Source organism: Mobula birostris, chromosome 12 (genome assembly GCF_030028105.1).
Source record: "Mobula birostris isolate sMobBir1 chromosome 12, sMobBir1.hap1, whole genome shotgun sequence".
Lineage (NCBI taxonomy): Eukaryota > Metazoa > Chordata > Chondrichthyes > Myliobatiformes > Myliobatidae > Mobula > Mobula birostris.
In genome coordinates this window covers 110,224,390-110,251,255 of record NC_092381.1, presented here as the reverse complement: position 1 = coordinate 110,251,255, position 26,866 = coordinate 110,224,390, and the positions used below count along the sequence as shown (strand labels likewise).

The following is a 26,866-nucleotide window of genomic DNA, read 5'->3' as shown; positions in this document are numbered from 1 at the left end:
CTTGCCCCATCATTTACATGTTCCCACAATCAATGATATCACTTTAAGGACTCTTCAGAACCATGTTTAATATCATCTGCATATGCTGTGAAATGTGTTAACAACATGATAAATATATAAGAAAAACTGAATTACAGCTAGTATAAGCATGTCTATTAAATAGCTAAGTTAAAATAGCTAAGTAGGTGCTTAAAGCAGAAAGTTTAAAAAATAGTGAGGTAGTGTTCATGGTTCAATGTCCATTCTGAGATCAGATGCCAGAGGGGAAGAAGCTGTTCCTGAATCATTGAGCATGTCTCTTCAGGCTTCTGTACCTCCTTCCTGATGTTAACAATAATAAGAGGGCATGTCCTGGGTGGTGAGGGTTCTCGATAATAGATGCAGCCTTGAGGCATGGCTCCTTCATAATGGAGCTGAATAATTTAACAACTTTCTGCAATTTACTTCAATCCTGTGCAGTTGCCACACATGCTCCCCACCCCCCATGCCCCGCCCATACCAGATGGTGATGAAGTTAGTTAGAAAGTGTTTCACAGTACACTTGTAGAAATTTGGGAGTGCCTTTGGAGACATTGCAAATATCCTTAAACTCTTAATAAATATAGCCACTCCCTTGTCATCTTTGTACAGTTTGTTGTCTTCTGCACTCTGGTTGATCTTTCATTGATCCTGTAGATGGCACCCCATGAACCCATGGGAAAGAGACAAGTGTTCAGGGTGAGAAGAGAGCGAAACCTTTAGAGTAGTAGAAAGGGTACCAATCACACGGTCGACTTTGTTCTTCAGAGTTCACAGTTCCTTTATTATCAAAGCATGTATATACATTATACAACTTGAGATTTGTCTCTTTACAGGCAGCCACAAAACAAATAAACCTCAGAGGAACCCATTAAAGAAAACGACTGCAAATGCCCAATGGGGGAAGGAGGGGGAGAGAGAGAGATGAAAGAGAGGAGAGTATCTGATCACTTGTCACTGAAATGAACCTCATGGTTTTGTCCAAATTGTGACCTTTCTTGTAAAAATTCTGTCTAATTTATGTTTCTCCTCATCTCAGTAATTCTGGAACGGCTTCTGATTCTAAATTGACATTGCCATCTGATTCTAAATTGACATTGAACCCATGTACAATAACTCACTACTTTTTAATTTCAGTTATTTTGCACTAGTTATTTTAACTTAACTATTTAATAAGCATATATAATTTAATTAACAGGTTTTTTCTCTACATTTATTTATCATGCATTTCATTGTACTGTTTCCATAAAGTTATCAAACTTCACAACATATTCCAGTGATACTAAATCCGATTCTAATTCTAAAAGGACGTCCCTCTATTCTGAGCCTGCGTCCTCTGGTTCTAGACTCTCCCACCATAGGACACATCCTCTCCACAGCCACTCTAACGAGGCCTTTCCACATTCAACAGGTTTCAGTGAGATCCATATTAGAAGTGTGGTGACACTTGCGGACTGCCCCCAGCATAATTCCCACTGAGTTGTTTTGATGCACGCGATGCAAATCTCTGCATGTTTTGATGGCTTATGAGTGCCTGAGATCCCAAGAGCGATTGTGTCTGGATTTCACCTCCTAGTAGGGTCACCCATGGCAGTAAGGTCAAGGGGGAGGTTCCAGACAAAGAGTGATCCAACCAAGACCTCAACGGTGGAGCTGGAGGAAGATGATGACTCTTTATCCCATTATCTCATGCTCTCATTATTTATTGCTATTTATTTATATTTACATTTGCACAGTTTGTTGTCTTCTGCACTCTGGTTGATCTTTTGTTGATCCTGTTGTAGTTACTGTTCAGTAGATTTACTGAGTATGCCCTCAAGAAAATGAAACTCAGATCTGTATACGGTGACATTTATGTACTCTGATAATAAAATCTACTTTGAACTTTGATTTTGACATTTTGACACTGTTGTGTAATTGATACACACCTCGCAATTTCTACAAGTGTACCATAGAAACCATTCCAACTGGTTGTATTGCCATCTGGTACGGGGTGTGGGCACTGCACAGGATCGAAGTAAGCTGCAGAGTTGTAAACTCAGTCAGCTTCATCATGGGCACTAGCCTCCTTAGTATCTAAGATATCTTCAAACAGCGGTGCCTTAGGAAGGTGGCGTCCATCATTAAGGACACCTATTACCCAGACATGCCCTTTTCTCTTTGCTACAATCAGAGGTGGTACAGGAGCCTGAAGACACACACTCAGTGATTCAGGAACAGCTTCTTCCCCTCTGCCATCTGATTTCTGAATGGACAGTGAACTCATGAACACTACCTCTCTACTCTTTTTGCACTACTTATTTAATATAGCTATTTAATATATATTTACTGTAATTCAGTTTTTTTCTATTATTATGTATTGCATTGTACTGCTACTGCAAAGTTAACAGATTTCACAACATATGCTGGTGATATTAAACCTGATTCTGAATTGAAGAGAAGCTCTTTTATGGTCGACTGAAGATTTCAACGGACTGAAGAGTCTGAACTATACATGTAGAGTTTGTTTGGTTGTATCTTTATTGATATTCTATATGGGCTTGTTGTCTTTTATGTGCGCGGACTGGGCCTCAAGCTGCAGTTTCACCTGGGGACGGGGTGGTCAGCCTCAGGGCCACTGAACTCCTCCGGGGCGGTGTGGTGCAGTGTCCAGGCTGGAGCCGGCTCCCCCCCACCGTGTTTGCTCACAGGAGACGGGCTCTATCGAAATCAACTGGAGATTGAAGGACTGAGTTTCTGATTCTTTTATTGTGTGATCATGATACCATTTGTGCTTGCTATCTTGTGAGTGTTTTGTGCTGTGTGTGACCATTGGTACTGTGTTTTGGACCTTGACACTGGAATTGATTTGAATTGAATTAAAGCTTACCTTGAACTACCGGATACTTTGTTAGGATTTGAAGAGCCCAGCGCAGTGTTGTACTGGTTGTTTCAGTCCCAGCCAGAAATAAGCTCTCTGTCGACACCAACAAGTTTTCTTGAAAGAATTCAGAGTTAAGCTCATCTTTGTCCTGAATCAAGGCAAACAAAAATCCATGTTTTAAACAGAAGGGATTTTGCAGATGCTAGAAATGGTGAGCAGCGCACACACACACACACAAAGTGCCAGAGGAACTCAGCAAGTCAGGCAGCATCTATGGGGGTTAATGAGCAGTTGATGTTGTTTCAATCCGAGATCCTTCATCAAGGCTGAAAAGCAAGTCAAGTCAAGTCACTTTTTATTGTCATTTTGACCATAACTGCTGGTACAGTACACAGTAAAAACGAGACAATGTTTTTCAGGACCATGCTGCTACATGAAACAATATAAAAACTACACTGAACTACGTAAAGCAACACAAAAACTACACTAGACTACAGACCTACCCAGGACTGCATAAAGTGCACAAAACAGTGCAGGCATTACAATAAATAATAAACAAGACGATAGGCACAGTAGAGGGCAGTAGGTTGTGTCAGTCCAGGTTCTGGGTATTGAGGAATCTGATGGCTTGGGGGAAGAAACTGTTACGTAGTCTGGTCATGACAGCCCGAATGCTTCGGTGCCTTTTGCCAGATGGCAGGAGGGAGAAGAGTTTGTATGAGGGGTGCGTGAGGTCCTTCATAATGCTGTTTGCTTTACGGATGCAGCACGTGGTGTAAATGTCTGTAATGGCGGGAAGAGAGACCCGATGATCTTCTCGGCTGACTTCACTATCCGCTGCAGGGTCTTGCAATCCGAGATGGTGCAATTTCCAACCAGGCAGTGATGCAGCTGCTCAGGATGCTCTCAATACAACCTCTGTAGAATGTGGTGAGGATGGGGCGGGGTGGGAGATGGACTTTCCTCAGCCTTCGCAGAAAGTAGAGATGCTGCTGGGCTTTCTTTGCTATGGAGCTGGTGTTGAGGGACCAGGTGAGATTCTCCACCAGGTGAACACCAAGGGGGGGGAGGGAGGGGAAGGAGTATATTTTAACAGCCTTCAGACGATTTTCAACTTTAATTCAATTCATGCCTTCCTGAATCCTTATTTTTTTTTATTTTATTAAGATTCAACGCAGAATCAGTCCTTCTGGTCCTTCACGCTGCGCCATCCTGCAATGCCTTATCACGGGACAATTTACAATGGCCTATGAACCTACCTACCAGAACACCTTTGACTGTGTGGGTTTCCTCCAGGTGCTCTGATTTCCTCCCACAGTCCATAGAGAGAGCATATAAATTCCTTACAGGTGGGAATTGAACCTGGGTCACTTGTAGTGTAGTGCTAACCACCATGCTAAGGTGCCACCCTAATGCTACCATAATCTATAATAGGCAAATGTTTGCAATGCCAGTCCCCAAAGAAACAGAAAATCATGGAAGCTTTTAGGAGGGTCTCAAAGGACTGTTGGCACAAGATGCCAGATTCCCTTTCTACAGCCACTACCTGATCTGCTGAGAACTTGCGGCATTTCCATTTCTTAGTTTAGATTTCTAGCAGCTGCATAGTTTTCATTGAAAAAGATAACCGTTTTTGGTGCAGCACAGTAGTGCAGTGGATTGAACAATGCTTTAGAGTACAGGCGACCAGGGTTCAATTCCAGCTGTTGCCTGGAAGGAATTTCTATATTCTCCCTGAGACGATGTTGGTTTCATCCGGGTGCTCCAGCTTCCTCCCTCATCCCAAAGATTAGTAGGTGAATTGGTCAATGTAAATTGTCCCATGATTAAATTGGGGAATTGCTGGATGGTGCGGCTTGAGGGGCCGAAAGGGCCTACTCTCACTGTATTTGAAATCAATCAATAAATAAATAATTATGATCTCTGTGCAAAATTAACTGAGCAGAACATGGAATTAATGCAGGTAAGTGGGATTAGTATAGACAGGCATGGTGGTCAACATAGACGTGGTGGGCTGAAGGATCTGTTTCTGTATTTTTCAACTCTGATCTAATTTACCAATTAAGAGAAGTCGGATGCCATGGTAGCGTAGCGTAGTGGTTATTGTGATGCTGTTACAGCATTAACCAGAACCAGAGTTCGGAGTTCAATTCCAGTGCTGCCTACAAGGAGTTTACGTTCTCCCCATGACCACGTGGGTTTCCTCCGGGTGCTCTGGTCTCCCCCCACAGTCCAAAGGTCAATTGGTCATTGAAAATCGTTCTCTGGTTAGGTTATGGTTCAGCAACATATGGGGATCAACCAAGTACAGTGTCCACACCAAGGTGAAGTTGTACCGGAGCTGCGTTGTGTCCGCACTCTTTAAGGGGTCAGAATGCTGGTGCATGACAGGGAGTGACCTTGTCATTCCACACCATGAGCCGCTGGAAGATCCTTCGTATTTTCTGGCCAAGAAAGATCTCCAACCACACCCTACTCCTTCAGTCTCACCAGGAGGACATGGTCACCATCACCATGAGGAAAAGTTGGAAAAGGGTTGGGCACGTGATGAGAAGATATGCCAATGCCATCATCAAGACAGCACTTCACTGGACCCCTGAGGGCAGAGGAAAGACAATTTGCTGCTGTACTGTAGAGGCAGAAATGAGGATCCTGACCCACACATGGGGCACAATAGAGAAGATGGCCGAGGACAGGCAGAGGTGGAGGACCTTCATTGCAGCCCTAACCACCAGCGGTGTAATGGGCAGTAAGTAACTAAACTGAATAAATAGATGGGCTGCTGGTTGGTGCAGCTCTTTGGGCCGGAAAGCCCTGTTCTGCGCTGTGTCTCTAAAATAAAGTAAGAAGACAGAAATTATTATCTTCAGTATATTTGGTAGGACAGTGGGAAATGAATGAATGTGAGAAGAAACTTGCTGCCATTACCTCATCCATCTTCGCCAGGAAGCAGTCGATATAATCCCGAGGGGAGTCTTTCTGGACAGTTTCTTTGTGGCTTTGAATAGTTTTGGCCAGAAAACTTTGCAAGTTTTTGATATTTTGGAACATCTTTTGGTGAGCTCCAGGCAGGAAACCCATGATCCTCGGGAAGGTGTTGTACAACTGCAAAACAAACACACCATTTTCACTGACCTAGTGCTGGATACCTAAGGCTCAGTTCAAAAAGTTCAAAGGATATTTATTACCAAAGTATGTACACAGTATCGAACCCTGAGATTCTCTTTCCCACAGACAGCCACAAAGCAAAGATAACTATGAAATACGTTCAAAGAAAAGCATCAAAACCCACCCCCACGTGCAAAAAAAAGAGAACCACACAAATGGCAGAAGAGCGAAAAATACAGAATACAAAACACAAAATCTGCAGAGTTCAGGCATATTCAGTTCAGCTCAGTTCAATCTAGTGCTGCGTCATTCGTTACCTGCAAGCCTCCCTCATCACAGACACTGAAAGTAGCAACCGAGAAAAACAAGGAGTGACATATACTGTGTACATACATCTATTGATGCTTCTGGACACATCTTCAGTGATGTTCCTGGAATCATTGGGTGTTTCGGGTCTTTCAACATCATACAACCTCCTTCAGGTGACCCACCGGGGCTGATCAGACCCCAGCTTGTGTCCAGATGGCTAGCTACTTATGACTCCATGGTTCCCCTCTTTTGAGCCACAGCCATCTTGAGGCCCTCTCTGCCGCATCGGTGGTACTGCGGATGGCTCTTCTCTTCCTCTCTCCCTCGATGCCCAAAATGCTGAAGGCTCTAACTAAAGAACGGGCAACGAACCCCCTACAACCAACCTCCACTGGGAGACACCTCGCTCCCCATCCAGCCTGCTGACAGTTGCTGACCAGTCCTGCGTACTTGGAGAGCTTCCTTTCAAAGGCCTCTTCCAAGCTATCTTCCCATGGGACTGTCAGCTCCAGCAGCACCACTTGCTTAGTAGACTCAGACACTATATATACATATGTGTGAAATGGACTCAGTTATGGGCTCACGTCCCATCTCCAGGCTTCATGGCCTTGAGGCGCAAGCTTTGCTCGAAATATCACAACACACCCTCAGAATGCAAAGTGCCAGGTGGCTCAATAACACACCACCATAGTGTAGATCACAGGCTACAACAGTAGAAGAATCACATTTGGAAGAAAAAGAAGAGGTAAAAGCATTAGGTTAGAGGTAAGAAATTAGCTTTGTCTATTATACATCCAAACGTATCGTGGCATTATTACTTTTGTCTTGAATCCATCATTGCTGTTGGAGCAGAGATCCCTGACAGCATCTCACCAAGTTCTCTGTCCTGGGCCAGTCTTTCAAGTAGTCCCCAGATGTAGCCCATCTTCTTCCTCTCCCAGGGATGAGGTCTTTGGAGTTTCTGTTGGCATTTCTGTACCTCTGGGATTTTTACGGGATGGGGTTACTAGTGCCATACCTAACCCTCCTCCTTTTGCAGCAGGCTTGAGACCATCCAAGGCAGAGTTGGTGTAATTCTAGTAGCATCATTATTAAATATCTGGTGCTGTTAGCATTTCTTCAAGTTCAAACGTCATTATATTCATAGTCATAGTCATACTTTATTGATCCCAGGGGAAATTGGTTTTCGTTACAGTTGCACCATAAATAATAAATAGTAATAGAACCATAAATAGTTAAATAGTAGTATGTAAATTCTGCCAGTAAATTATGAAATAAGTCCAGGACGAGCCTATTGGCTCAGGGTGTCTGACCGTCCAAGGGAGGAGTTGTAAAGTTTGATGGCCACAGGCATTCAACCATACATGAATATCACCAAGTGAAACCCCATTACTCAGGCGCCAAGGTGCAAAACACAGTAGCGACAGTCACACAAGGCAAAGCCACATGTAAAGTAGCAAGCACAGACAAGAACAAACAAGAGAAAATCTGCAGATGCTGGAGATCGGTAAAATACAATCACACACAAAAAATATGGTCCAAGTCCCCGAGTTCATCAACATTACAGCAGTCTACTGGCTAACATGATACCAGCTCATCTTCTGCCAAGTGAACACTGGCTGGCAGCAATGCCAATGTGACACCAGCTTGGACACCATGCCACACTGCCTCCAATGAAGCACACCAACTCCGACACCTCTCTCACAGGTGACTGTAAACAGGCATCAACGCAGTTTGAGGTCTAGTCCTCATTGAGTTTAACGATTAAGGATTAGGACATGCTCTCTGCACACTGCTGCCATCAGGAAGAAGGTACAAGAAACTTCAGGACTCACGCCACCAGATTCAGGAATAGTTATTGCCCCTCAACCATCAGGCTCTTGAACCAAAGGGGTTAACTTCACTCAACTTCACTTGTCCCATCATTAAAATGTTCCCACAATCTAAGGATTCACTTTCAAGGACTCTTCATCTAATGTCTTGATATTTATTGCTTATTTATTTATTATTTTTATTTCTTCTTTTGCATTTGCACATCTTGTTGTCCTCTGCACTTGGCTGAAAGCCTTAGTACGGTGGTCTTTCATTGACTCTGTGACTACACTTTGGTAAGTCTGATCACCTGGCTGTACTTCTACTCCCTGAGTATAGGCAAAGACTGAAGACTGCAGCACTAGAAGTGAGAACCAAGAAGGTATGGACCAGGGAGGCACAGGACTGCTTTGAATCAGTAGACTGGATTGTGTTCAGAGTTACTTTCGAACCTGAGTGAGTGTGCCACAGTTGTCACTGACTTCACTAAAACCCATGTAGATGAGTGTGTGCCTACAAAAACTTACTGTACATTCCCAAAACAAAAGCTGCGGATGAACAAGGAGATTCAGGTTCTGATGACTGCTAAATCTGTGGCATTTAGGTCTGGCAATCCAGCTCTGTATTAGAAAACCAGGCATGATTTGCAGAGAGCTATTTCCAGAGCCAAGAAACAACTCCAGGAGATGTTCAAGGCGAAATCAGATCCATGTCAACTCTGGTGGGGTTTACAGGCCATTTCTTCCGACAAAGCAAAACCGAACATCATGAATGGCAGCGATGCGTCACTACCAGATGAGCTCAACACCTTTTATGTCTGCCTTGAAAGAGAGAATAAAACAACAGCTATGAAGATCCCTGCAGCATCCGATGACCCTGCGACCTTGGTCTCAGAGGGTGACGTCAGGCTGTCTTTCAGGAAGGTGCAAAGCAGCAGGGCACTATGGACTACCTGGTAAGGCTCTGAAAATCAGTGCGAACCAACTGGTGGGAGTATTTAATTACATTTTTAATCTCTCACTGCTACAGCCAGAAGTTTCCACCTGCTTCAAAAAGGCAACAATTATACCAGTGCCCAAGAAGGAATAGTGTGAGCTGCCTCAACGACTATCATGAAGTAGCATTCACATTTGTGAGAGTGGGTGGGAGGGTGGAAAAGCGGCTCGCATGTTGTGCTGTTCTGCTGAAGACTGCGGGCATGTTGGGTTAGAACCGGAGAGCTGGTGAAACCTGCAGGCTTTCCCCAGCACATCCTTATGTTGTGTCGGTTTTTAACACAAATGACGCATTTCACTGTATGCTTCAGTGTACAGGTGATAAACCAATGAATCTGAATCTTCGATGAGCATTTTCACAGTCGGCAGGCTGAGAGATGAGTGGACTTGTGCATTGTTAAAATACAGAAACATAGAAAACCTGCAGCACAGGTTTCAACCCACAATGCTGTACCAAATATATACTTACTTAGAAATTACCTAGGGTTACCCACAGCCCTCTATTTTTCTAAGCCCCATGTACTTATCCAGGAGTCTCTTAAAAGAACTTATTGTATCGACTTCCACCACTGTTGCCGGCTGCCCATTCCATGCACTCACCACTCCCTTTGTAAAAAGAAACTTACCCCTGACATCTCCTCTGTACCTACATCCAAGCACCTTTCAACCCTGGGAAAAAACCTCTGACTATCCACACAATAGACAATAGGTGCAGGAGTAGGCCATTCGGTCCTTCAGGCCAGCACCGCCATTCACTGTGATCATGGCTGATCATCCACAATCAGTATCCAGTTCCTGCCCTATCCCCATAACCTTTGATTCCGCTATCTTTAAGAGCTCTATCCATCTCTTTCTTGAAAGCATCCAGAGACTTGGCCTCCACAGCCTTCTGGGGCAGAGCATTCCATATATCCACCACTCTCTGGGTGAAAAAGCTTTTCCTCAACTCTGTTCTAAATGGCCTACCCCTTATTCTTAAACTGTGGCCTCTGGTTCTGGACTCATCCATCAGCAGGAACATGCTTCCTGCCTCCAGCGTGTCCAATCCCTTAATAATCATATATGTGTCAATACGATCCCCTCTCAGCCTTCTAAATTCCAGAGTATACAAGCGCAGTCACTCCAATCTTTCGACATATGACAGTCCCGCCATCCTTGTGAACCTACACTGCACTCCTTCAACAGCAAGAATGTCCATCCTCAAATTTGGAGACCAAAACTGCACACAGTACTCCAGGTGTGGTCTCACCACACGATCAATTACTCTCATCATCTTATACACCTCTATCAGGTCACCTTTCATCTTCTGTCGCTCCAAGGAGAAAAGGCCGAGCTCACTCAACCTATTCTCATAAGACATGCTCCCCAATCCAGGCAACATCCTTGTAAATCTGTGCACCCTTTCTATAGTTTCCACATCCTTCCTCAAGTGAGGTGACCAGAACTGAGCACAGTACTCCAAGTGGGGCCTGACCAGGGTCCTATATAGCTGCAACATTACCTCTCAGCTCTTAAACTCAGTCCCATGGTTGATAAAGGCCAATGTACCGTATGCCTTCTTAACTACAGAGTCAACTTGTGCAGCAGTTTTGAGTGTCCTATGGACTCAGACTACAAGAGTCAACATGGTTAATAGCCATCCAGAATTAGATTAGATCTGAAGTCAAAACTACAAAAATATTGCATTACATTACAAAGTATATTGCAAAAATGTTACATTGGTGAGATCCATTGTAGATTGGGGGACTGCTTCGCCGAATAACTCCTCTCTATCTGCCAAAAGTGAAACTTCCTGATGGCCAGATATTTAAATTCCTGATCATTCTGACGCATTGGTTCATTGTGACATCTTGTGCCCAGAAGAGGCCATCTCAAGGTGGAGGAGCAACACCTGATGTCCTGTCTGGGTAGCCTCCAACATGATGGCATGAACATCAATTTCTCCTTCCAGTAAGAAGTTTTCTCCCTCCCCCTCCACCCCTCCTCTCTTTTGTTCCCTACACTGGCCTCCTCACCCGCCCATTCCTCCCCCCTACCGGCTCCCCGTCCCCCTCCCTTTTTTCTGTGGTTCACTTTCCTCTCCTATTAGATTCCTTCCTCTCCAGCCCTTTATCTTCTCCACCCATTGGGCTTCATCCATTAGCTTCCAGCTATCCTCCTTCCCATCTCCCCACCTTCTCATTCTGGCGGCTCTCCCCTTCCCTTCCAGACCTGAAGAAGTGTCTTGGCCCAAAAGTATCAACTCTTTATTCATTTCCATAGATGCTGCCTGTCCTACTGAGTTCCCCCAGCATTTTGTGTGTGTTGTTTAAATATACATTTGTTAATATTAAATGCACTCCCTCTATCCTGCTGATAAATAATTAATGTTTATCCTGAATCTCTCAGTTTCACTTACACATTGACCTCCTGAGTCTCAGATAAAAATATGTTTGCTCTTAACTTCAGTAACTCACAATCCACTGTAAAGAGGCATACCTGTAACGAGGGGCTACTGACACTGCGGGCAATTCTTGCAACCATCTCTATCAGCCATAGAAATTGTTTATCTTCGTAATCAAATCGTTTTCCAAAGGTGATGGAACAGATAATGTTTGACGTTGCACCTCGCAGGAGAAAGTTTGGGTTGAAAGGTTCACCTGGTCGAGTTAAAGAGGCCATTTAGAAAATCACAGGGCATTAAAGTGAAATTTTGGGGCAAGTCTAAATGCTGTTTGGACGTTAAACACAAGAGATTCTGCAGATCCTGGAAATCCAGAGCAACAGACGCAAAATGCTGGAGGAGCTCAGCAGGTCAGGTAGCAACTATGCAAATGAATAATCGGTTGACGTTTTGGGTCAAAAGCCCTTCATCAGGACTGGGAAGGAAGAGGGAAGAAGCCAGAATAAGGAGCTGGGGTGGGGGAGGGGGGAGGGGAAGGAGGGCAAGCTAGAAGGTGATAGGCAAAGCCAGCTGGGTGGGGGTGGGGGGGGGTTGAAATAAGAACCAAACACTGGCGAAGAAGTAATCTGTAAGGAGAAGAGTGGACTATAGGAGAAAGGGATGGAGGGGGGCACCAGGGAGAGGTGAGAGGCAGGTTGAAGGGAGAATAACCTTTGACACCTTCTTATTCTTGCGTCTCCCCCTTCCTTTCCAGTCCTGATGAGCAGTCTTCACCAGAAACACCGACTGTTTATTCCTCTCCACAGATGCTGCCTCACCTGCTGAGTTCCTCCAGCATTTTGTGTGTGGTGTTATAGATATTTAACACATCGCTGTTCACAAGAAATCAATTAGTTATTTGATACGGCTCTGGTGAGGCCTCATTTTGAGTATTGGGAGCAGCTTTGGGCCGCTTTCCTATGAAAGCATATGCAGACATTGGAGAGGGTCCTATCGTACGAAAGCCGTTTACTGCCTCTGAACCTGTACCCATTGGGATTCAGAAGAACCGGGGTGACCTCATTGAAACCTACGGAACGTTGAAAAGCCTCGAGAGAGTGGATGGGGAGAGGATGTTTCCTGTGGTGGGGAGTCGGGCAAGAGTCTGGGACCAGAGGACACAACCTCAGAATGCAGGGGCATCCTGTTAGAACAGAGATGAGAAGGAATTTTTTTTAGCCAGAGGGTGGTGAGTCTGTGGAATTCGTTGCCACAGGTAGCTGTGGAGGCCAGGTAATTGGGTATATTTAAGACAAAGGTGGATAGATTCTTGATTAGTCAGGGCATGAAGGAGTACGGGGAGAAGGCAGGTTCTCTAATGCTGTAGTGACAAACCTTTCTTATCCCTGAAGCTTGTGACCAGAAACTGGGCTTCCTCCTGAATCCTCTCCTCAATGCTCTTTTTCCCCATTCCAAAATTCTTCAAGGTGCTGAGAGTGAATCTCCGAAGCTGCTTCCATCTCTCGCCACTGCTGAAGTTAATTCCTGCAAGAGAGACCTCAGGTTAACGTCCCTTGGGACGAGATTGTCTATATTCTGGTGCCCAGTTTCTTAACCTACTTAACCAGTTTCCCAATTTATTCCTTACCCTTCTTCACAACTGCCAAGATGTTCTAAGCTCCTCATCCCAGTGCTTGTTCTTCTAGGTAGGAATTGCTACGATAGAATTCCACAGTTAAATCAGCTGGTGTTCCTGGTCACCAAACACAGTCCAAGGTTTCACTGATTAGATATCACAAGACGAACAAAAAGGAACCGTAAAAGAGTTGCAGAGGTTCACAAGAATTATCTCATAAGTTAAACGGTTAATGTATGAAGATCATTTGATAACTCTAGCACTGCACTTGATGCTGGATGATCTCAGGAATTTTAGGGATAATGTTTGAGGTGCATTTGATAACCCTGGGCCTGAACTTGTTGGAGTTTAGAAGAATGAGGCGGGGGGTGGTTCTCAGTGAAACCAGGCCTAGAAGGGACGTGGAGAAGATTTATCTATTTATTTATTGAAATACGATGCAGAATAGGCCCTTTCAGCTCTTCCAGCCACATCACCCAGCAATCTCCCGACTTAACCCTAGCCTGATCACAGGGCAATTTACAATGACCAATTAACCTACCAACTCAAGACCATCTTTGGACTGTGTGAGGAAACAGGAGCACCTGGGGAAAACATACGCAGTCATGGGGAGAATGTACAAACTCCTTACAGTTTGTGATGAGAATTGAAACTGGATCGTTGGTGCTGTGAAGCATTGTGCTAACAACTACACTACCATGCCACCCATGGTAATGACGTTGCCTATATTGGGGGAGTTTAGGACCAGAGGTCACAGCCTCAGAATAGAAGGATGTCCCTTAGAACAGAGATGATGAGCAATTTCTTTAGCCAGAGAGGGGCGAATCTGTGGAATTTGTTGCCACAGACAATAATATATTCAAAGGTACCAGTCCAGCTAAAATGGAGCAGATTAGAAGATTTAACGTGTGGCTCAAATCATGGTGTAGGTTAGAGGGGCATAGGTTTAGACCATAAGACCATAAGACAAAGGAGCAGAAGTCAGCTATTCGGCCCATCAAGTCTGCTCCACTATTTTATCATGAGCTGATCCATTCGCCCATTTAGTCCCACTCCCCCGCCTTCTCACCATAACCTTTGATGCCCTGGCTACTCAGATACCTATCAATCTCTGCCTTAAATACACCCAATGATCCGCTGGGCAGTCTTCACCACACGCTGGAGTGCTTTTTCTTTAAAGAGGCAACTAAAATTTATGATAACAATGGAGCAGTTGATATCATTTACTTCAACTTTCAGAAGGCTTTTGACAAGGTACTTGATGAGAGGTTAATAATCAAATTACAGGAAGTAGGAATTCAGGGTAAGGTGTGTGAATGAGTGCAGAAAAGGAGGAGTTGTGGTGAGAGGATCATTTTCACACCTAGATGTTAAAAGTGGGGTTCAGCAGGGATCAGTTTTGGAGCTGCTACTGACTTAATTTGTATTAAAGATTTGGATAAGCACATAACAAATAAACTAATAGAGTTTGCAGATGACATAAAATGAGGGAGATGGACTGATAACATTCAGGCAGCAGAATCAATACAGTTCGATCTGAACAAAATCCAGATTTGGGCAGATAAATGGCAGATGAAATTTAATGTAAGTACATGTAAAATATTACATATAGGAAGTAGAAATATTAGATATAAATATACAGTGGGGGTTCTTGAGTTAGAAAGTGCACGGTTTGAGAAAGTTTTGGACGTCCTGGTAGACTCATCATGATCTAGACAATGCACAGAAGTGATTAGGAAGGCTAATAGATTGTTGGGTATATAATGCGCTCAGTGGGGTTTGCGTCTAGAAATGTTCTCCTTAAGCTGTATAATGTGTTTGTGAGGCCACACCTTGAGTGCTGCATACAGTCTTGGTCTCCCTAATTTGTGAGGGATGTAAAGGGACTGGAGATAGTTCAGAGAAGGACGATGAGACTCATTCCAGCTCTGCAGGGTATGAGCTATTCAGAAAGTTTGAAAGAATTAAATCTTTTTCGTCTCAGTAGACGTAGAATGAGAGGAGACATGACAGAAGTGTTCATTATCATTAAGATTATGAGTAAGGTGGACAGCAGTCCAGCTGCTACTTCAAAATTAACCATCAATGAGGACACAGGGTAACAGGTGGAGACTGGTTAAAGGGAGATTTCAGACTAACATCAGGAAACATTTCTTTACACAGCGAGTTGTGGACACATGGAACAAGCTACCTAGTAGTAGTTGAGAGTAGTACCTTAGAGACTTCCAAATTTAAACTCGGTGGTTATTTCAGCACAATATGTGAATAGGAATTTGGCAAGCTTTGTTGGGCCAAATGGCCTGTTTTTGTCAAGAACTTTCTAATGTTCTACAGCAGAGGTTAATACATTCTTGGTTAGTCAGGGCACCAAAGGTTATGGCGAGAAGGCAAGAGAATGTGGTTCAGAGGGATAATACATCCGTCATGACGGAATGACAAAGCAGACTCGATGGGCTGAACAGCCTGATTCTGCTCCTATGTCTTATAGTCTCATTGAAACCTACCGAATATCGAAAGGCCTAGACTGTGTTGACACGAAGAGGATGTTACCTATACTGGGAGAGTTTCGGATATGATACAGTTGCCTCATCAAATAGATGCCAGCTTGGTAGAATGTGTAACGTGATTTCTGGGTCACTGGAGGAAATGTCGTGAGTAAGTTTAAGGTCAATTTCATAACTGCCCGCAGTGTGACTCCTGCTCTGTCACAAAACAACAAATTTCACAATTGTCAATGACATTAAACCCGATTCTGATCCTGATAGAATTGTTATTGGGAATGGAGATTGTATCAAGGGTTTAGTTGGTGACAGTTTGGTTTTGTAGAGTGATCCAACTTCACTGAATGAAGTGGAGCTGATTTCCTCATCCTAGATTCTGGGATTATAGAAACATAGAAACATAGAAAATAGGTGCAGGAGTAGGCCATTCGGCCCTTCGAGCCTGCACCGCCATTTATTATGATCATGGCTGATCATCCAACTCAGAACACCGCTCCAGCCTTCCCTCCATACCCCCTGATCCCCGTAGCCACAAGGGCCATATCTAACTCCCTCTTAAATATGCCAATGAACTGGCCTCAACTGTTTCCTGTGGCAGAGAATTCCACAGATTTACCACCCTCTGCGTGAAGAAGTTTTTCCTAATCTCGGTCCTAAAAGGCTTCCCCTCTATCCTCAAACTGTGACCCCTCGTTCTGGACTTCCCCAACATCGGGAACAATCTTCCTGCATCTAGCCTGTCCAATCCCTTTAGGATCTTATACGTTTCAATCAGATCCCCCCTCAATCTTCTAAATTCCAACGAGTACAAGCCCAGTTCATCCAGTCTTTCTTCATATGAAAGTCCTGCCATCCCAGGGATCAATCTGGTGAACCTTCTCTGTACTCCCTCTATGGCAAGGATGTCTTTCCTCAGATTAGGGGACCAAAGCTGCACACAATACTCCAGGTGTGGTCTCACCAAGGCCTTGTACAACTGCAGTAGTACCTCCCTGCTCCTGTACTCAAATCTTCTCGCTATAAATGCCAGCATACCATTCGCCTTTTTCACCGCCTGCTGTACCTGCATGCCCACTTTCAATGACTGGTGTATAATGACACCCAGGTCTCATTGCACCTCCCCTTTTCCTAATTGGCCACCATTCAGATAATAATCTGTTTTCCTATTTTTGCCACCAAAGTGGATAACTTCACATTTATCCACATTAAATTGCATCTGCCATGAATTTGCCCACTCACCCAACCTATCCAAGTCACCCTGCATCCTCTTGGCATCCTCCTCACAGCTAACACTGCCACCCAGCTTCGTGTCATCCGCAAACTTGGAGATGCTGCATTTAATTCCCTCATCCAAGTCATTAATATATATTGTAAACAACTGGGGTCCCAGCACTGAGCCTTGCGGTACCCCACTAGTCACCGCCTGCCATTCTGAAAAGGTCCCGTTTATTCCCACTCTTTGCTTCCTGTCTGCTAACCAACTCTCCACCCACACCAATACCTTACCCCCAGTACCGTGTGCTTTAAGTTTGCACACTAATCTCCTGTGTGGGACCTTGTCAAAAGCCTTCTGAAAATCCAAATATACCACATCCACTGGTTCTCCCCTATCCACTCTACTAGTTACATCCTCAAAAAATTCTATGAGATTCGTCAGACATGATTTTCCTTTCACAAATCCATGCTGACTTTGTCCGATCATTTCACCGCTTTCCAAATGTGCTGTTATCACATCCTTGATAACTGACTCCAGCAGTTTCCCCACCACTGACGTTAGGCTAACCGGTCTATAATTCCCCGGTTTCTCTCTCCCTCCTTTTTTAAAAAGTGGAGTTACATTAGCCACCCTCCAATCCTCAGGAACTAGTCCAGAATCTAACGAGTTTTGAAAAATTATCACTAATGCATCCACTATTTCTTGGGCTACTTCCTTAAGCACCCTGGGATGCAGACCATCTGGCCCTGGGGATTTATCTGCCTTCAATCCCTTCAATTTACCTAACACCACTTCCCTACTAACATGTATTTCGCTCAGTTCCTCCATCTCACTGGACCCTCTGTCCCCTACTACTTCTGGAAGATTATTTATGTCCTCCTTAGTGAAGACAGAACCAAAGTAAGTGAAGACAGAACCAAAGTAAAATCCTAGGGTTATATAGGTTGAAAGCCCATCTTATCCATGCTGACTCAGCAAGTTGCCTACCCAAGGAAGTGGGAATGAAAGGGTTAGAGGAGCATTTGATGGCTGTGGGCCTGTCCTCATTAGAATGAGGGGGGAATCTCATTGAAACCTGTGGAATATTGAAAGGCCAAGTCAGCGTGGATGTGGAGAGGATGTTTCCTATGGTTGGAGAGTCTGGAACCAGAGGATACAGCCTCAGAATAGATGGACATAATTTAGAACAGAGATGAGGAGGATTTTCTTTAGCCAGAGGGTGGTGAATCTGTGCAATTTGCTGCCACTGGTGGCTGTGGAGACCAACTCCTTGGGTATATTTAAATCAGCCATGATGGAATGGTGGAGGAGACTTGTTGAGCCAAATGGCCCAATTCTGCTCCCATGCCTTATAGTCTAATTATGGGACAGCACAGTAGCATAGTGGTTAGCACAACACTTTAGAGTAGAGGCAACCCAGATTGGATTCCGGCCACCGCATGTAAGGAGTTTATACATTCTCTCCGTGACTGTGTGGGTTTCCTACGGGTGCACTAGTTTCCTTCCCAGGTCCAAAGACACAGAGTCCATGAATGCCACAGAAATCAGCAACCACAATGGAGCTTCTCTTCTGCCAAATGAACACTGGGGGGCAGCACCAACCCAGCCTGGTAACCGCTCCAAACTGCCCCCCTCTCCCCCACCCAGCTCAACGCCTCTCCAGCCTGGTAACCACTCCAAGCTGTCCCCTCCCCCTCCCCCACAGCAGTTCAATGGCTCTCCAGCCTGGTAACTGCTCCAAACTGCCCCCCTCTCCTCCCCCACCCCCAGCTCAACGCGTCTCCAGCCTGGTAACCGCTCCAAGCTGCCCCCCTCTCCCTCCACCCCCCCCCCACCACCAGCTCAACGCCTCTTCAGCATGGTAACCGCTCCAAACTGCCCCCCTCTCCTACCCCCCCCCCCAGCTCAACGCCTCTCCAGCATGGTAACCGCTCCAAACTGCCCCCCTCTCCCTCCACCCCCCCCCGACCAGCTCAACACCTCTCCAGCCTGGTAACCACTGCAAACTGCCCCCCTCTCCTCCACCCCCCCCCCAGCTCAACGCCTCTCCAGCATGGTAACCGCTCCAAACTGCCCCCCTCTCCCTCCACCCCCCCCCGACCAGCTCAACACCTCTCCAGCCTGGTAACCACTGCAAACTGCCCCCCTCTCCTCCACCCCCCCCCCAGCTCAACGCCTCTCCAGCATGGTAACCGCTCCAAACTGCCCCCCTCTCCCTCCACCCCCCCCCGACCAGCTCAACACCTCTCCAGCCTGGTAACCACTGCAAACTGCCCCCCTCTCCTCCACCCCCCCCCAGCTCAACACCTCTCCAGCATGGTAACCGCTGCAAACTGCCCCCCCTCCTTCCCCCCCCCCCCAGCTCAACGCCTCTCCAGCCTGGTAACTGCTCCAAACTGGCGCCCCCCCCACAGCTCTAACGCCTCTCCAGCCTGGTAACCGCTTCAAACTGCCCCACTCCCCCCCCCCAGCTCTAACGCCTCTCTGCGAGCAGCTGTAAAACAGGTGACACCGCAGTCTGAGGCCTAGTCCTCACTATGACCAGGGCCAAGCAGCTGCTCGGCCGTCTGCCCCTGCCGTCTCCCAATAAATCAGTGAATCGGACTTGCAGCATTTCACATGAACAATGTCCAAAAGGGTCTTGTGATCACTGTACACCCCCTTCACTCACCAACTCCTCCAAAGCCTCTCTGATGCAAGCAGCATCACATTCTGCAGCAAGTCCAGCTCCTTCAGTGTCTCCACCAACCAGCAACTCACTGATGGGGCACACCTGCAGCACTAAGTTCTTAAAGTCCAGCAGGATCTTGCAGTTATAAAAAATACATTTAAGATGGACAGTAGTTGAAGATTTAACATTGTCACAGCTTCAACCAGCTAAAGCCTATTGCTGGCAAGGTGAGTGGTGTGGGGTTTATACTTTTGCTGAAGCAAGTGAGGGAAGGGGCTTTGAGGTTTTAATATTTTCCTGTCTTTTGTTCTTTGGGATTTTTTTCTGTTTTGTGGATGTCTGTGAAGAGAAAGAGTTTCAGGTTGTATACTGTATACATTCTCTGATATTAAACTGAAACTTTGAACCACTAGAGTCACACACTGCCCTTACTTAAATACTGTAGAGCAGTACAGCATGGATACAGGCCATTTGGTCCAAACAGTCCATGCTGAGCACATTGTCCACACAGATAGTCCCAATTTCTTGTGTTTGACCCGTGTTCCCTGGCACCAACCTCCGTGTATCTATCCAAGTGTTTCTTGGATGATACGACTGTACCTGCCTCGACCACATCCACTGGGAACTCATTCCACACACTCTGCATGAAGAGGTTGCTCTTAGAACCTTTTTAAATTTCTCTCTCTCCTCCCTTCTCACCCTAAACCTTTAACCCACATTTTTTGGCTCCCCTACCCTGGAGAAAAGTCTTTTACCATCCACTCTTTATGCCTCTCACAATTTTGAACATTTTGTTTTCTGTTCCATAGGGTCTCCTCTCATTCTCCAGTGCTCCAAAGAATAAAACCTAGCCTGGTTACTCTCTCCCCCTACTCAAGCCCTCTAGTCCTGGACATATCCCATAACGATTCTCTACATTCTTTCCAGTTGAAACGTGTCTTTGCAAGAACAAGGTGACCAAAACTATACACTGTCCTCCAAGTGTGGCAACACTAACAACTTATACATCTGTGATATAATATCTGTTGTTTCAAATTTTGTAAAATACTGGATGAAAATCTAAACAGTTCAAAGTGACACTTTAACTCTTTGTGAGCTCGCAGCATGTAAAGTGCCTGTACAAGTTAAACACTGTAGGTTTGTTAATGTCAAATTTTAGCTGAATTCTTTCCTGGCCTCAGGCACCAACACATGAGAACAAAAGACCAAAGAGTTCATCTATCTCTATGTGTCTCAAAGCTTATGAAACTCTGATCAAAACCATGCTGATTTAGTGGCATGAGAATAAACAATTGAAGAGTTTGTCTATCTCTGTGCCTTTCTCTAAACTTGTGGAGCCCCTATTTATTGGAAGACCTTTCCCTCAGTTAGTGGGACTTCAGCTAGACCAAGGAAATTGCAATCGGGTGGTTTCACAAGTTGGAATTCGGATTCTCCCAACAACAGCGATAATCAAGTGGTGACTAAGAATCGTGAGCCCTGAAATCTTTGTGGAAGTCTTTGCAACTTATTACATAGTATTTCGAGTGGTTTATTTGTGCTTTCTATTTTATGATAATATATTAGGCTTAGGTTACTTTGTTGTGCTTGTATGCTCATTATCACATCTCCTAGGCACTTGAATTGTTTTGGGTCTTATGGGTCTGATCAACCCAGTCCATTACAATATCCCAACTCCTACAATTACCTGACTAATGAAGGCCAGTGTGTGAGCCTTAGGACTCACTCCACCGGGTTCAGGAATAGATATCAAAGTTGCTGGTGAACGCAGCAGGCCAGGCAGCATCTCTAGGAAGAGGTACAGTCGACATTTCGGGCCGAGACCCTTCGTCAGGACTAACTGAAGGAAGAGTGAGTAAGAGATTTGAAAGTGGGAGGGGGAGGGGGAGATCCAAAATGATAGGAGAAGACAGGAGGGGGAGGGATGGAGCCAAGAGCTGGACAGGTGATTGGCAAAGGGGATATGAGAGGATCATGGGACAGGAGGTCTGGGGAGAAAGATGGGGGTGGGGGGGAACCAGAGGATGGGCAAGGGGTATTCAGAAGGACAGAGGGAGAGAAAGGAGAGTGAGAGAAAGAAAGGGTCTCGGCCTGAAACGTCGACTGCACCTCTTCCTAGAGATGCTGCCTGGCCTGCTGCGTTCACCAGCAACTTTGATGTGTGTTGTTTGAATTTCCAGCATCTGCAGAATTCCTGTTGTTTCAGGAATAGGTATTACTCCTTAACAATCAGGCTGACAAGTATGTACTTTGATAATAAATTTACTTTGATCTTTGAATTTGGGGCAGCACTAGACACAACTACTGCAAATACTGTGAGATGTTGTTGAAGAAACTGCACCAAGTGAATCCTCAATTTCTTCACTTACTGGCCTCAGTCCAGAATCAGTTTGAATTTTGAACTTTTTTCACTAACCTGTCCATCTGTGATGCAGCTTTCAACGAACTGTGACTTGTACTCCTAGATGGACAAGAGAAAATCTGCAGACCTGCAAATCCAGAACAACACACACACACAAAATGCTGAGGGAACTCAGCAGGTCAGGCAGCATCTATGGAAAGGAATAAATAGTAGACATTTTGGACCGAGACCCTTTATCAGGATTCTTTGTACTCCTAGGGCACATTTTGCTGGTGTCTAGTTTTGTCGTTCTGCTGAACATTGTGGGTATGTTATGCTGGAGTCAGAATGTGTGGCAACACTCAGGTTGTCCCCAGTCCATCTTTGGGCATATTGGCTGTTAACACCAATTACGCATTTAACGGTATGTTTCAATGTTCACGCGATGAATCTGAATCTGAAGTCCTTCTGTTCCACCACACTCCCTAGTGTCCTTCTATTCATTGCACAAATCATTGGAAATATATCAGTTTTCCCTCATCAACATCATCATTATGTGACATTTTATGTGATATAGGCCAGGGGTCCCCAACCTTTTTTGCACTGCGGACCGGTTTCATATTGACAATATTCTTGCGGACCGGCCCAGCCGACTGCGGGGGGGGGGGGGGTGGTGGGGGTGTGGGTAGGTTTGGCAACGGACAAGAGTTGCAGTCAAATACGTTGGGTTTACCCAAAAAAGACTACAATGACCATGAAGCCCTGCGCGGGGATCAGTGCGCATGTGTGACTTTCGCATGCGTGCACGTGCCGATTATTTTTCTACAAATCGTTTTTGGCGATTCTGTTGCCGGGGGGGTGGTTAATCACGACCAGAATATCGGTGATAAATGGCTAATACACTCAATTTCATTTCTAAAAGGGTTTATCTAACAAATTTAATATTAAACATACAGCACATATTTTCCTCGCATGAATATAGCGAAAAGTCAATTATCAGGGAGAACAGGGAAGTGTTGAACTTCCGGAAGTGGTAGAGGCAGGTTCAATATTATCACTTAAAGTTAAATTGGATAGTTATATGGACAGGAAAGGAATGGAGGGTTATAGGCCTAGTGCAGGTCGGTGGGACGAGGTGAGGGTAGTGTTCGGCACGGACTAGAAGGGTAGAGATGGCCTGCTTCCGTGCTATAATTGTTATATGGTTATACAAGTCAATAGCATCATAACATTTTAAGTAACGTTTGGATATTGAACACAGCACATATTTCCCCCTATGAACATATAAAATCATTGCAACACACCAATATCGCTGAATCAGTGGGAGCCCTGGGCTCAAGACGGTCCTAACGAGGGGTGATGGGATACAGTGATACTCGAACGGGGTTCCTTATGTCCAGTCTATTCCGCAATTTAGTTTTCGTTGCATTCATTGCAGAGATACGTTGGAAATGGAAGCAACGTTTTCAGTGCTTCCGTGGCTATCTCAGGATATTTAGCCTCGACTTTGATCCGGATTGCCGGCAGAGATGTTATGTCAAACAGACTTTTCAGCTCGCCATCATTTGCAAGCTCGAGAAGTTGATCTCCTTCCCGCGCTGACATGGACACGTAATGACCTCGCATGCGTAATGGCTCAACAGTGGGCGTGACAGGGAATGAGGAAAGGTGCAGCTGACTCATATCGTCAAATCTATATCGTTTCCTCGCGGCCCGGTAGCGCATGCTCTGTTGCCCGGTACCGGTCCGCGGCCCAGTATTTGGAGACCGCTGATATAGGCAATCCTGGTCCCTTGACCATAAGCGTTTTGGAAATCTTTTCTGCAGAACTGGTTGTTATTACCTTCTTCTGGGCATTGTCTTCAGAAAATGGGTGACCCCAACCATGATCAATATTCTTTGGAGATTGTCTGCCTGGTGTCAGTGATCGCATAACCAGGACTTGTGATATGCACCAGCTGCTCATTGACTTCCACCACCTGCTCCCACGGCTCCCATCCCTTACACCTCCTTTGGTAGAGAGGTATCTCAACCACGATACCCACGTTCATTGTCACGTTCTAAATCCTGGAACACTCTTCTCAGGCAGCATCGTGGAAGTAACATCAGCGTACAGGATACTCAGCGCTATCTTCTCAATGCCTTGGGTTTCCACCGGCTGCTCTGGTTTTCTCCCACAGTCTGAAGATATATGGGGTAGGAGGTTAGCAGAACAGAGGGAGCTGAGAATTCATCTAAAATGGTGGCAAATGTAGAGAGGGTTGTAAAGAAAGCTTTTGGCATATTAGCCTTCATAAATCAAAGTACTGAGTGCAGGAGATTGGATGTCATGTTGAAGTTGAATAAGATGTTGTTGAGGCCTAATTTGGAGTACTGTGTAGAGTTTTGGTTACCTACCTACAGTAAAGATATAAATATGATTGAACAAGTCTAGAGAAAATTTACAAGGATGTTGCCAGAATTGGAGGACCTGAGTTATATGGAAAGATTCAATAGGTTAGGATTTATTCTTTGAAATGTAGAAGATTGAGAGGAGATTTAATAGAGATATACAAAATTATGAAGGGTATAGACAGAAAAACTCGAAGTGGACTTTTTCCACTGAACTTCGGTGGGACTACAATCATTGCTTAAGGGTGAAAGGTGAAAAGTTTAAGGGGAACATGAGGGGAAACTTCTTCACGCAGAGTCAGGAGAGCGTGGCATAAGTTGCCAGCACAAGTGGTGCACACAAGCTCAATTTGAGTGTTTAAAAGAACTTTGGATAGGTACATGTGTGGTAGGGGTACTGAGGGCTACGGTCCAGGTACAAGTGCGAATAGGCAGTTTAAATAGGTCAGCATGGACTAGAAGGGTCAAAGGGCCTGTTTTGTGCTGTACATTTCTACGACCCTATTAATTGGTCATTGTAAATTGTCCTGTGATTAGCCCAGTATCTGGGCTGTGCGGCTCCTTGAGCCTGAAGTTCCTGTTCCACACTGTTATTTCTAAATAATAAATTAAAATTGTGACTAAGAACAACAAACAAGTGCCATCTCTTTCAGCAGCATTAACAACCCTAAATGTATAAATAACAAAAATATTCGGATTTCAAGAGATCAGAAGCAGCAACAAAATAACTCGAGTTAAATTAAAAATTCTCTTACCATAGCCGTCAGAGATTCTTTCCATGACGGGTACGAGATATCGGCCGCTGAAGTCATGCCCATGGCCAATAAGAGCCTCTCTTATAGCCTCGGCACCACACACCACCACCGCAGGGAAGCTGCTGAACCAGAAGGTGAACACGGGGCCATACTGTTCACTCAGCTGTGGTGATACAATGAATGTATATTGTTTTTTAACATGTTACACTCCATACGATGTTCGTCAATCAATTTAGCTGGAGGAGAGTTAAGACCCATAACAATTTTCCTTTCAGAGACCAAACGGCTTTAGGCACAGAACTCTATTTGTCAATAGGGAGCGGACGACGAGTTTGTAAAACTGGCCGGAGAAAAGTATGTTGGGAATGGTGAGGGTAGAGTGCCCTGGGACGGGTGTGGGACAGGTGGCAGAGAAGGAGTGCCAGGAGCAGGGGTTGGCGTGGGTGTAGACGCATCCTGCCTTGAGACCCCAGGCAAGGCGATCTGGTTCCAAACAATCGTTTTACTGATTATGATAGAATGTTTCTCTGGTGCTTCCCAATCCCTCCCCTCTTCCCAACCGCGACTCCTCTTTCCCACTCCCAGTCCACAATAAAGACCTATATCAGAACAAGGTTATCAGCGCTCACATATATCATGAAATTTCTTCTCTTTTTGCGGCAGCAATACAGTGCAATACGTAAAATCACTGCAGTACTGTGCAAAAGTCTTACGGACCCTAGCCATGCATATGTGTCTAAATATTAATGTTTCGATGTACATGTGTTGAATAAGTTCATATGAAATCTGACCAACGCATTACAAGGATGTGCTGGGGGCAGATCGCAACTGTCACCATGCTTCTGGTGCTAACATAGCACGCCCACAACTACTAACCCGTACGCCTTTGGAATGTGTGGGAGGGAAATGGAACACCCGGAGGAAACTCACACAGTCTCGGAGAGAATGAACAAATGGCTGGAGGAAATCAGTAGGTCAGGTAGTATCTGTGAAGGAAATGGACAGTCCACATGAAGGTTCTCAATTTGAAACATTCACTGTCCAGTTCCCTCCACAGACACTCTGTGACCCACTGAGATCCTCTGGATACAAGCATCTGCAAGCTCTTGTATCTCAAAGTGATGCAGAGCTACCCAATGAACTACTGGAACTATCAGAACTGATGACCAAAGTTCTGTGTCTCTCAGAGGAGACATTAACATCCTCAAAAATTGATATCTCCAGAAGGCAGCATCCGTCATTAAGGACCCACACAATACTGGACATACCCTCTTCTCATTCCTTCATCATGGGCGCTAGCCTTCCCACCCCTCAAAAGTTGATACCCTAGATGCTGGCATCCATCATGAAGGACTCTTGCCATCTGGGACACGCCCTCTTCTTATTCCTCCATTATGGGTACTAGCCTTCCCACCTTGGAGGACATCTTCAAAAGTCAATACCTCAAGAAGGCGGTGTCTATCATTAAAGACTCCCTTCTCATTACCACCATCAGGGATGAGGTACAGGAATCCACCATCAGATTTCTGTACTGTCCAAGAACATCATCTCACTATTCCTCTTTGCCACTATTTCTTTTTTTTGGCACTCAATCCCTCCGCTAGCCTGCAGGTCACTCTTGAGGAAGGTGTAGCACCTACTTATCCACCCCTGGCCCCCGCAATCAGGGTCACAGAAGCCATGGCAGCAGCTGGTGGAAGGTCTTCTAAGCCCGATCTGTGACCACTGTCACCAGGCAGACAACCAGACAATTTCTGAAGGGTATTGATAAAGACTTGGGGGAAGAGAAGAAATCACCCTTCTTGTAAAGACATTGCCCAGTAGAAGGCAATGGCGAACAGCTTCTGTAGAAAAATTTGCCAACAACAGTCAAGGTCGTGGAGAAGAC

The 26,866-nt window shown here is 45.2% G+C and overlaps 1 protein-coding gene across 1 annotated transcript in view; it reads right to left on the bottom strand.

Annotated features, from left to right (window-relative positions):
- LOC140206182 (cytochrome P450 2C23-like) overlaps positions 1-26,866 on the bottom strand; it is a 46,214-nt gene that overhangs the window by 10,528 nt on the left and 8,820 nt on the right. Inside the window, exons 3-7 of the mRNA XM_072274465.1 lie at positions 24,979-25,141; positions 12,863-13,012; positions 11,584-11,744; positions 5,810-5,986; positions 2,888-3,029 (exon numbers count right to left, since the gene is read on the bottom strand). Coding sequence (XP_072130566.1) covers positions 2,888-3,029; positions 5,810-5,986; positions 11,584-11,744; positions 12,863-13,012; positions 24,979-25,141 — 793 coding nt within the window. The remainder of the gene's footprint in view (positions 1-2,887; positions 3,030-5,809; positions 5,987-11,583; positions 11,745-12,862; positions 13,013-24,978; positions 25,142-26,866) is intronic.